The 12,041-nt window shown below is 52.3% G+C and overlaps 1 protein-coding gene across 2 annotated transcripts in view; it reads right to left on the bottom strand.

Moving 5' to 3' along the window:
* Arhgap23 (Rho GTPase activating protein 23) overlaps positions 1 to 10,152 on the bottom strand; it is an 87,956-nt gene extending 77,804 nt beyond the window's left edge. For both annotated transcript variants that reach the window (XM_029483623.1, XM_021177408.2), the window contains exon 1: positions 10,073 to 10,152. In XM_029483623.1, coding sequence (XP_029339483.1) covers positions 10,073 to 10,135 — 63 coding nt within the window. In that variant the 5' untranslated portion in view covers positions 10,136 to 10,152. The remainder of the gene's footprint in view (positions 1 to 10,072) is intronic.
* Between the last annotated feature and the right edge of the window lie 1,889 nt (positions 10,153 to 12,041).

Genomic DNA, 12,041 nt, shown 5'->3' with positions numbered 1-12,041 from the left:
AAAAAAAAAAAAAAAAAAAAAAAAAAATAAAAATAAAAAAAAGAATTTGGTTTTTTATTTTGTTTTTATAATAAATATACATCGCTTAGTGATGGCCTTTGAACATCTACCCAACAGAAAGTATTTTACTAAAGAGTTCTTGGGGACTTGGGGTATGGCTCATTTGCTGATACTCTTGCATAGCGTGTATGAAGCCCTGAGTTGGGTTCCCAGCTGTATATAACCTGGCATTGTGGTACTTTCACTAACGGCAGCACTTGGGAGGTGAAGCCAGAGACTAGAAGTTCAAAGTCATCCTTGGCCACCAATCAAGTTTGAAACAGGTTTGGAATATATTAGACTCTGCCTTAAAAACTTGTGATACTAATTTTCGAGGCTGGCGAGATGGCACAGAAGTTAAGAACATCCATTGCCCCTCCAGAGGACCTGGGTTTGACTCCCAGCCGTCACATGGTGGCTCACAACCATCTGTAACTCCAGTTCCAAGAGCTATGACGCCCTCTTCTGGCACCAGGCACACACGTGGTGCACTGGCATACATGCAGACAAAACATTCATAGACATGGAATTCTTTAAAAGTTAAAAACAAACAAACAAACAAGCCGGGTGGTGGTAGTGCACACCTTTAATCCCAGCACTTCGGAGGCAGAGATGTGTGGATCTCTGAGTTTGAGACCAGCCTGGTCAACAGAGTGAGTTCCAGGACAGCCAGGGCTACACAGCTACACAGAGAAACCCTGTATCCAAAAAAAGAAAAGAAAAGAAAGAAAAGAAAAGAAAAGAAAAGAAGGAAGGAAAAGAAAGAAAGAAAGAAAGAAAGAAAGAAAGAAAGAAAGAAAGGAAGGAAGGAAGGAAGGAAGGAAGGAAGGAAGGAAGGAAGGAAGGAAGGAAGAAGAAAAGAAAAGAAAGATAAATTTAAAAAAATATATATTTGTAAAGCATTGAAGACACTGAAGGTATATGTTCAAGGGCCACTACAAGGTATTTACAGACTCAAAAGTGTGCTCTTGTGAGGCTAAATAATATGTAATCCCAGCACCCAAGAGGCAGAGGCAAGGGGATTCCCCTGAGCTCCAGCCTGGCCAAGGCTACACACACCCTGTCAAAAGACTGGAATAAATAAATAAAACCAGCACCAGGCAAGGTCACCCAGATCCGAACTGAATGAGTGATCTGTGTATTTTAACCACCTTGGCTCTGGTCCCCCTTGCTGACTCTGTACCACACTGCTCCTTTGGCCTGCCAGGGTCTTCTAACCCTGATATTTTAGGTTAGGGGGCCGTGGGAACAGTCTGGACTGGCAGGTAATGGAGACAGGAATCTCACAGGCTATTGTTTATAAAAATCGTAGTGGAGTCTTTTTGTCTGGCTTTTGGGCAATAGGAAAAGCAGACAAGGAACTCCTTGAGGGCAGGGCTGTGTGGAGCCCAGGGTGCTTGTACGTAATGACCACCCACGAGATGAAGGCTGGTTTGCTTGAAGATCTTACCACTGCCCAATCTTTCCCAAGCTTTTAGCCTCCTCTGCTGCCCTGGGCTGAGGTTGGAGGAGGACAACTATGCCAGCCATGCCTGGGAATGTCCTTGGGGGCCCCAGCCTGAGCCTGGTCCCTCAGATAAGCTAGTCCCTAGCACTGAGAGACCTGGCCCCTGGGATTCAGTGCAGGAGGCAAAGGCAGGAGGCAAAGAGGGAGGAAGTGGATGAATGAATGGGCTCTGTCACCAGCCTGGTGACCTATCCCCATAGCTCCCATCTTGTACACCTGCCCACTCTCTGCTGTCACAACTCCTCCCCCAGGTGCAGCAGGGCGCAGGGGCCCATGGCCAAGGTCTCATTAGAGCTAATGAGCGCTCAGTTGTATAGATGCCAGCTCAAGATACGGGGAGCAACACAGAGAGCCCCACCCCCTCTGGGGGAGGAACCAGAGGCCAGGGCTCCAGAAGGTTTCCTTAAGTCGGTGTGAGGACAGTTGTGTGACACCTTCAGAGAACTGCACCGCTGGGCAGTTTCAGTGCGTGACCAGCATAGTACACTTACAGTGCTACAGTTTACTACGCAGTGAGATCCGGTCAGCCCACTTACAAACACTCCGATCCCTTGTCCCCAAACCACCACTCTGCATCTCATGGCTACAGTCAGTAGGAAGAGAGGCAGCCTTGCATCAGGGTAGGACAAGGCTGGCTGGCCGTTTCCCCTGTCCACACCACTCCGCCCCACACACTCACAGTCTCCCTCAGGAAACCCTGGGAAGCCTCTCCTTCTTTACCTGGATGTCACCTTTTCTGTCTTCCATTCTTTTCTGTATTTTTATTTTTTAAAGTTAATTAAGCCAGGCATGGTAGCACAAGCCTTTAATCCCAGCACTCAGAAGCAGAGGCAAGCAGATCTCTGTGAGTTCACAGCCTCACGGAGACGGAGCAGTGGATGGTGCTGGACTCTGACTTCCTCCTGAGTGCTGGGATTACAGGCATGCACCACCACCCAGTTTATCCAGGGCTGGGGGTTGAACCCAGAGCTTTGTGCACATCAGACAAGCACTCTATCACTGAGATAAATCAACAGCCCTCTTCTCGCTTTCCTTTTTATTTCAAGACAGCATCTCAACTGAGTTGTCCAGGCCTTGAATTCTTGATCCTTCAGCTTCGGCCTGGCTCCCATGACAGCTTTTGTTTATTCTGCCTCCTTCTCTTCTACTTCTTCTCTTCCTAAGCCTGCCTTTTCTCTGGGCCTCACGTTCCCTAAAGGATAAACAGGGAGATGGGAATGGTACCCTCCATGACCAGCTGTTCCTCTCTTCTCCCTCCAGCTCTCCCCTGGGTAAACCATCTTTGCCTCCTCATTGATAAGGAGATGTTTGGGGAAGCACAGGGCTCTCTGATCAGAAGTAGGAGATCTCCACTCAGGTAGGGGGGTCTCCACTCAGAGGTGGTGTCTCCACTCAGAGGTGGGGTCCCCAGTGTTCCAAAAACTCTAAGGAGTGGGGGAAGCCCCTTTGACCCAGATCCCCGCCCCACCCCTCTGGGTCCTGTGGTCCTGCCCTAGTCTCCCAAGCGGTTCTCCCAGCAGTGGTGGGAATTAACAAGAACACAGTGCTGGTTTGGGAGCCCAATATAGAAAGAAATCAAATTGCTGGGTAAAAGAAAGAAACCAGGCACCAGCCAGAAGGAACTCTGCCCTTCCCTGAAATGACATCCCAACTTGTCACTAGTCAGACCCCTAGTACTTGACCACTCACATAGCTCTGACATGTACCCTAGCCCACCACATTCCTGGGTCCCACAGGGCTCCTGCCCCCTGTCCACGCCACAGAGGCCAGCAAGCCCTTTGCCCAGTCTGCCCAAGCTCTCTCTCCTCTCAAGAATACAGGCTGAGCTTTGAAAGGGTCACTTCAAAGAGGGCCAGTCTGTGGAGAACCCAGCCAAACCCAGGGCCAGCTCCTCCGCCAGATTCCTGGCAGCTGTCAACAAAGGCTCCACTGTTTTCCCCGACCCCCAGATGCCCCCAAATGCACTGGGCCTAAGGCTTTCTTTCCCCAGCTCCACTCCTACAGGCCAGACTCAGACAGGGAGCAGCTGAGGCAGGCCCCTGCTACATGAGGCTGTGTCGGTGGACCAAGGAACTCACCCATCCCTTGGTACTCAAACCCAGGACAAGAAGGCAGCCTCAGGACCAGTGGCCCCAGTGCCTTCCTGCTCCTTGGTCACCCAGTCTTTCTGGCTCTAGAATGGCCTCCTGCCTTCTCCAGACCACATCATATCACACAAGACCTTCCGGGCTTCTTGCAGCCAGACTGTTCAGGAATATCTGGCCTCTGGGAAGCCACTTAGCCCCAACCACAGTAGCCAGCCTTTAGTGTTCCTTCCAGGCCAGGCAGGCATCTGGCCACAGGCTCAGTCCCCAGTGTGCACAAGTCCAGGAAACAGTCCTTTTAACTGCTGTGACACAGTGTAAACACCCAAGCAGTGCCCCCCAGGGGGCTCTGCGCTGACCTTTAGCTCAGTGCCAGAATTATTACTAGTCCACATTATGGTCCAGCAGGGCTTGCATACCTCCAGTGACAGAGGCCTCACTACTTCCAGGCTCGTTCACTTCTCTTCAGATTACTCTGTCCATAAACGACTCTTTTGTTTGTTTATGGTGGGGTCTTATGTAGCCCAGGTTAGCCCCAGACACATTATGTAGCCAAGGATGGTCTTGAACTTCTGATCCATAACTCTTTCTCTTTTTTTTTTTTTTTTAATGGTTTTTCAAGACAGGGTTTCTCTGTGTAGTCCTGGCTATCCTGGCACTCACTCTGTAGACCAGGCTGGCCTCGAACTCAGAAATCCGCCTGCCTCTGCCTCCCAAGTGCTGGGATTAAAGGCGTGCGCCACCACTGCCTGGCTTGATCCATAACTCTTTAGGGTTATGGAAGATGTGAGCTGCCACCCCCTGCGAATGGGTGCTACTGAGCCAGGTGCTGGGGTTACAGCTCATGGGTTCCTACAAAGCCTGTGTTCTTACTTCCATCCGTTGACTGTTATTTGTCTAGCAATGGCTGCCGGTAGCAATTGGCCTGATTCCCCTTGCTCAGGCCTCTTAGTATGGCTGATGGATTGTATCTGAGGTTTTAAAAACTAAAGGCCAAGAGCTAAGACCTAGCTCAGTCACAAAGCACCTGACTAGCACATGTAAGCTTCAAGCCTCAAGTTCACATGAAAGAAAAACTGGAGACCAGTGTCCCAAGCCACACAGTATCGATGGCTTAGAGTTAAACAAGAGCTAAGAGGCTAAGGCCCAACCAAACACTCCACCATAGGGTGCTCCAGGATCCCGAGGGCCTGAAGGGCATAGCCAGCCCAGGCCCCAGGCCCTCATCTCCCAGGGCCCATCTGCTGGGTCAGAAGGTAGAATGCCAAACATCTCACAGTGCGCAGGTCCCTAAGAGCAGATGGAGTTGCAGCCTGGGGGTGGGCCTAACTGACTAATGCTACTTCAGACCAGGAAAAAAAGAACAGAAAGGAAGGGTGACCCAACAACCTAGGTATGTCAGAGCTAAAGGAAGCTGAAGATGTCCCTGGGCCCAAGGGTTAGGACAGATGCAGGCTGGAAATCCAACACCTGTTGCTTGAGAGATAAATAGTTGATAACTGTGCAGCTGGATGAGAGGGCTATAATCCCAGGACTGACACACAAGGGTGGACATTTAAGGCCTGACCTGGCTACAGAGACCAGCCTCCTTAACTTAACACGATTCTGTCTCAAAATAAAAAATAAAGTAAAGGGGCTGGAGAGATGGCTTGCTGGTGAAGAGTGCTAGCTGCTCTCCCAGAGGTCCTAGGTTTGATTCCCAGCATCCACATGGTGGTTCACAAACCACTCGTAAGTCCAGTTCCAGAGGATCAGATGTCCTCTTCTGACCTCCACGTGTGGTGTACAGACACAGATGTAGCTAAAACACCTATACACATAAAATAATAAAGTGAAGTAAAAGAAAAAATAAAAGCAAACATGAGGCCAGATGTGTAGGTAGTGAGGAAGCACATGTCTCGGATGCACAAGGCTCCAGACTCAAACCTCAGTCCTCAGTCGGGGCAGGTGGCCCGTGTCTTTAATCCAGGCATATGAGGCAGAGATGGAGGAGGAGGGCTGATGGGAATGGCTGGACACAGAGCCAGGGAGTAGAGCACGGAGCCAGCTTAGGGTATCAATCCTAAGCTAAGCCTGAGCTAAGGTCAGGACTGGGATAGGATGCAGGCCTTTGATTCCGCTCACAGTCTTGCCTCAGAACTCTGGGAAAGGAAAAACTCCCTCCGAGTGAAAGCAAGGGAAGCCAGGAGCTTTGAGGACAGTGGCACCTGGCAGCCTAGCAAGGCAGTGGCGACAGGAAGCCCTCAGAGACTTTTCCCTTCTTCCCTAGGTTTGGCTCTGGCACTCTGTGCAGACAAGACAGCAACACTCCCAGGCTGTCTTCCTAAGAGGATGGGGTACAGGATTCTGTGGGTTGTCACACATTGTCTCACCGTTTATGAATCCAGTTAGTCAGTCAGTCAGTCAACAAACATTCCCTAGGTGCTGGCCTGGTGCCAGAGTGTGTGGGTAAGGAGACAGACATGACACCTTTAGGCAGTTGAAATGAGGTTAAGAGCATGCTCAGTGCCTTGGCTTTGTCTCTCACTGTGTGAACTTAGGAAGCCATGGAATCTCATTGTATCAGCTGAGATGCAATAACACACCTGCCCAGCATGAAGCACCCCGAGCATATTTTATATGATCTTGCCTTTGACTAACTCAAGTCTGACAGGAAAACTGTGCCTGGGAGAGAGCTAGGCCCGGGTCACCCCAGGAGACCAGTGGGGGAGGCTTCTGGCTTGCGCCCTGCAAACATTTATGGAGGGCTGCGCTGTGCCAGGCGCTGAGCTGGGCACTGGGGACACAGATGAACAGGACACATTGTCCACTCATCTCTGCCACACCCCCAGGACTCCGTACCAGAAACTAGCACTGGTGGGGTGTGGGGGAAACAGCGCCGTGGACAGAAGCCTGGCAGCCTGGGCCTCAGAGCCCCCCAGGCTGAGCATCACGGTACAGTCCAGCATCCTTTCCCCTGTAGCATGAGAAGCTGAGCAAGAAGGGCCCTTTCGTTTTGTCCACTCTGACAGGTAATGAACACCCCCCCCCAAAAAAAGGGCTCAAACTCTGTGATAGTCAAAGCCAAGGCCATCTGGGCCTGATGTTGCCTCAGATGCTAGAGATGTCCTCCCGGCACAGCCTGGCACTGCCCTGCTGACACGCTGGCACAATTTCACGAGAAACAGGGGCCTAGATCTAAAGTGGGGCTGTTTGACGGGCGGGAGGGGGGTGAGCATGGGGAGAGGCAGCACTGGCTCCCACAGGCTCTATTCATGACAGAGTTGGGTGGCAGGGCAGGATAATTAAAACCAGGCTTTGTCTAAATCCCTGACAGAGCCAATCCCTCACCTTTGAACCACTGCAGCCAGCAAGGCAGGGCTGATGCCACCACTGGACAGAGAGTACCAAGGGACTACCGCAGGCTGGAGCGCGGGTGGCCAGCCTGGGGGTGGAGGTACCTGAGGCTGTGCCACCCTGTGCCACCCTGATGACCACCAAAACAAGCAACCAAGTTCCAAACCGGCAGGAGGATGGTTGTTGACTTGGATTCTCCTAAATGGGCACAGACTCAGGGGGTGTGGCAGCAGCTGGACCGTGAGGGCCAGTCCTGACACTAGAACCCGGCTGGTGGCCCCTTCCTCCCCTTCTCTGGTCTTTACCATTAGTTCAGTGCGCCTCAGTTGTCCTCAACTGTAAATGGGACAATGAAGACAGTAGCCATCTTGAGAGCATACTCTGACAAATCAAAGAATGAGCTACCCAGATCCTGCCCCCAAGGAACTGCCATCAGACCTAAGCCATATCACCGAGGAGGCTGAGACAGACAAAGCCAGCCTAGGCTACATAGCAAATGACTCTATCTCAAAAAAAAAAAAAAAAAATCTCTAGCACTAATGTATATGCTCATTTGAATATGTTTGCATGCTCCTTGGATCTCTCTGGATCCCTGCATTGGAATCCAGCATCACATGAATCCACCTACTGCATGAAGCATCCCTGTACCATGCAACAGACTGCTTTGGGGTGCCGCACCTCACAAACTTGCTCCCAGAAGGTTCTCCCGAAGAGCCAGCCCCAATCCTTCACTGTAACACTTAGTCCAGTCATCCGCTCTGAAATCTATCTATCCTTTATACTTATCATCATCATCATCATCAATGGGGTTTCTCTCTGTAGGCTGCCCTAAAACTCCCTATGTGGACCAGGTTGGCCTAGAACTCAGACTTCTGCCTGCCTGTGCCTCTGCTTCTTCTGGGACTAAAGGCACCACCACACCCAGATATAGTCTGTCTTTCAACTTTACACAAGAAGTTTCAAAGTATCCTTGCAATGAGGGATGAGGCAACCCATTGCCCACTCCCACACTGCTTTGTTATGCCACACCCTCCCTCACCCCCAATCCCAACTCTGCCAACACCACTGCATCCTTTCCCCATGCATTCAGGGTTGCCCTGAGAGGACAGAGAAGGCCTCCCTCATCCATACTGCCCACACAAAAGGCTTGTTCCCCAGGTCCAGCGCCCTCAGCTGAAGCTGGAACCACGAAACCTGCCCCGCCCCAGCAGGATCCAGGCTGTCTTCCCAAAAACATTCCCCTCGAACTCTTTTATAATTTATTTATTTTTATTTTATGTGCACTGATGCTTTGCCTGCATGTGTCTGTGTGAGGGTGATTGATCCTGTAGTAACAGACAGTTGTGAGCTGCCACGTGGGGGCTGGGAATAGAACCCAGGTCCTCTTGGAAGAGCAGTCAGTGCTCTCAACTGCTGAGACGTCTCTCCAGTGCTCCCTGCGACTTTATTTCCTGCCCTAAAGACCACCAGAACTCAGGTTCCAGCCCAACAATATCGCCATACCTTTAGGTCAGACCTTATCTGTAAAATAGGCACTAACATTGCCAGGCATGGTGGTGCACGCCTTTAATCCAGCAGAGGCAGATGCATCTCTGAGTTCGAGGTCGGCCTGGTCTACAGAGAGAGTTCCAGGACAGCCAGGGCTGCACAGAGAAGCCTTATCTTGAAAAACCAAAAAGTAAAATAAAATAAAAATGTAATAGGCACAAACTCACATACTTTAAGACCCTCTAATCTAGCCCTGCATGAAGGCCATCCACTGAGGTAGGGCCTGGAACACAGGATCTCCGAGTTCCCAGCCATCTGGGAGTGGATCCAACCACATGTGGGCAACTGGAGGGAGCCACCAGGGCCGGGGGCCTTTGGGCCAAGTCTTCAGGCCAAATGACTAGTTTTGCAGTGGAGATTCAATCTCCTGCCGTCAGCTCTGTCCATTTTGAAAATGGGGTTGTTGCCCTGGCAGAGGGGAGAACCACGTGGGATCAAAGGCCTCCCACCAGAAGCCTACAGGGGGTATGGGTGGAGTCTGCAAGGGGACAGGGATGAAGTACATGTTGGTTGGGGGGTGGGGGGAGAGAATCCGGAGGACTCCAGCTTAATGACCTCCACTCCTGCCCCCTGTCCATCCTGAATTTCAAGTTTATAATTAGGAAACACACTTTGGCTGGAGGGCGGGGTAAAGAAGCCGACTGAGGGAGAACTTAATACATCCAGTTAAGACACCAGAGTCTCCTAAAGAGTTTGCAAAGTACATACCCGCTGGACCAACACCTAGAGGGCAGGAGCCCGCTGGAGTGTCAAAAGAGGAAGAGGCTCAGTCCTGGTCTTGACCCTCAAACTGGACCCCAGGGGACATCTTTTTCAAACTCAGAAAGACTATTGGCCAGACACTTTTCAGCCCTTCAGCTTACTCTGCTGCTGTTGTGATCTGGGGGGTCGGTGTGGGGCGTTGGGGAGGGGACTTAAACAGGAGCAGCTAGACTCCAAGGCAGGGGACTGACCCTGTTGTGGAAGGTGAAGGCCCCTCCCAGCCTCCAGCAGCTGGCAGATGAAAGAACCCAAGCAGAGCAGCCCAGCGCTGAGTAATGCCCCTGGCACCCCACTCCCGGACCCACCCACAGCCGAAGCGGGCAGAGAGGAGGGCCGGGCAGGGCTGGGGTCCCAGTCCGGAGCCCCGAAGCCTACAACGCAGCCCCACCCGGAGGGGGCGAGCCAAGGACGTCCCGCCCCGGGACCCCTCCCCCACTCCCTGTGGCTCCAGCTGTGCGGGGGCCTCGCCAACGGAAAACGAAAACTTGGGCAGAGGAAACGGCGGCGGGCGCCCCGCCTGAAAATCCCGGACAAAAGGCGCGCGGGCCTCCCACCCCTGCTGCCTGGCCGCCCAGGGCCTGGCACCACCACCAGCTGTGTGGCCCCGGGCTCGGTAGCCCCGGGCCCGTCGGGGCCCCTACGCGGCGCCTGCCTTCAAGCCCTTGCCTAGCGCAGCTGTTCTTCCAGCGGGACAGCAAGCTCCCACAGCAGTGCCCACCGACGGGGGCGCAGTGACCCCAGCCCGGACGTCGTCCCAGGTCCCGCCCAGCTGACCCGGGCCCTGGTCAGCCCTCACCTGGGGGGGCCGGGGCTCCGGACGCGGCGGGATCCCGACCAGGCAGAAAGCGACTCCATTCATCGGGCCGCAGTGGAGGCTCTGCGGCCAGGGCACTGTTGGGGGCACGGGCCGGGGCCCAGGGGGCGGGGCACTGGGAACAGAGGGGCGGGACTAGAAGGGGCGGGTTCTAATAGCTCCGCCCCCAGACCCGCCCCGCCCGTAGAAGCCAAACTCCAGACCAAGCGCTCCCCACGTGCTCCATAGAAAAGTAAAGGGAATCGAGACAGAGGTCTACACGGACCGTGGAGCCATGGGTCAGAACCGAGCCTGACCAGAGACAAGGTCTCAGGGGAAGCTTCTGGAGAGGGCCTCCAAGGGACCTGCCCAGATAGAAGTTGATTGGAGAGCACGAAAGAGGATGAGGGCACCGAACTCAGTAACTAGCACAGGGAAAGGCAGCCAGAAAGGAACAGAAACGGACTCAGAGGTCCAGAAAGCCTGTGAGGTCGATCCTGATCTCATTTCAGACAGGGAAAGAACGGACAAAGTTTGGTGGAAATACTCTAGAGCACTGGTTTTCAACCTATGGGTCGTGACTCTTTTTGGGAATTGAACGAGCCTTTCACAGGGGTAGCAATATCAGATATATATCAGGGTAATATATCAGATATTTACATTACGATTCATAACAGTAGCAAAATTACAATTATCAAGTAACTACTAAGCCAGGCAGTGTGGAACACACTTTTAATCCCAGCACTCGGGAGGCAGAGGCAGGCAGATCTCTGAGTTTGAGGCCAACCTGGTCTACAGAGTTCCAAGACAGTCCGGGCTGTTACACAGAGAAACCCTGTCTCGAAGCAGGGTGTGTGTGTGGGGGGGGGGAAGGTGAGGGGGAGTAGAAACGAAATAGTTTTATTGTTGGGGGTCATCACAACATGAAGAACTGTATGAAAGGATTGCCACGTTAGGAAGGTTGAGAACTTCTGCTCTAGAAAGTCATGGAAGTTGAGGCACAACAGATATGGTTTGGAGTAGGCCCCCATCTAGAAAAGACCCCTCCCAGGAAGAATCTTAGACAGGATCCCCCAGTGGCAGCCGAGTGAAGGTTAGAAGGGAGGTCTGACAGACACCGCAGACTTTTGGTGCCCGTAGTGAGTGCTATGGTTCAGACCTCTGATCCTGAAAAGATCCACTCCACTAAGACAGCCCTAGGAAGAAACACTCCCAACCGGTAAGCAAGCCTTCCTGCTTCAGTGGGAGCTAGTCCTAAAGAGACATTCCAGGCCTGAACCAGCCACTCACTTCACAGTCCTCCAACAGAAAGAACCCCACCCTGCTCCCCCTGGCTCACAGAGCCCAGCACAATCCTTCATCAAGCTGGGAAGTTCTTTTTGCTGTCTAACTTGCATTCTTCCTCTTTCTCCAGCCCATGCTGACTTCTTCCTAAACTTTTTTTTTTTTACAGTATTTTTTTTTGGGGGGGTGGGGGGTCTGGTCTACAGAGTGAGTTCCAGGACAGCTAGGGCTACACAGAGAAACCCTGTCTGGGGAAAAACCAACCAACCAACCAAACAAACAAAACGAAGGCAAAGTAAAAGGGCCCTGAGAAGGTGACTCAGTTAAGTGCTTGCCACGCACGTGTGAAGTCATGAATTTGGATCCTTAGTGCCCATGGAACCAGGTGCAGATGGGCAACAGCAGCTCACATCTGTAATCCAGGTGCTGAGGGAGCAGAGACAGGAGGATGTCCAGGGTTCTGGGTTCAGTGGGAGACCCTGTCTCAGCAAAGAAGGTCGGGTGTAATTGAGGAAGGTATTCAATGTCATCCTCAGTCCACACACACACACCCACACACACACTCACACACACACACACACACAACACACACACACACAAACACACACACACACACTCACACACACTGTCACACACACTCACACACACTCACTCACACACTCTCACACACACACACACACTCACACAC

The sequence above is a fragment of the Mus caroli genome, chromosome 11, assembly GCF_900094665.2.
Source record: "Mus caroli chromosome 11, CAROLI_EIJ_v1.1, whole genome shotgun sequence".
Taxonomy (NCBI): domain Eukaryota; kingdom Metazoa; phylum Chordata; class Mammalia; order Rodentia; family Muridae; genus Mus; species Mus caroli.
Note: the sequence above shows the minus strand (reverse complement) of the source record. Positions and strands in the feature narration are given on the sequence as shown.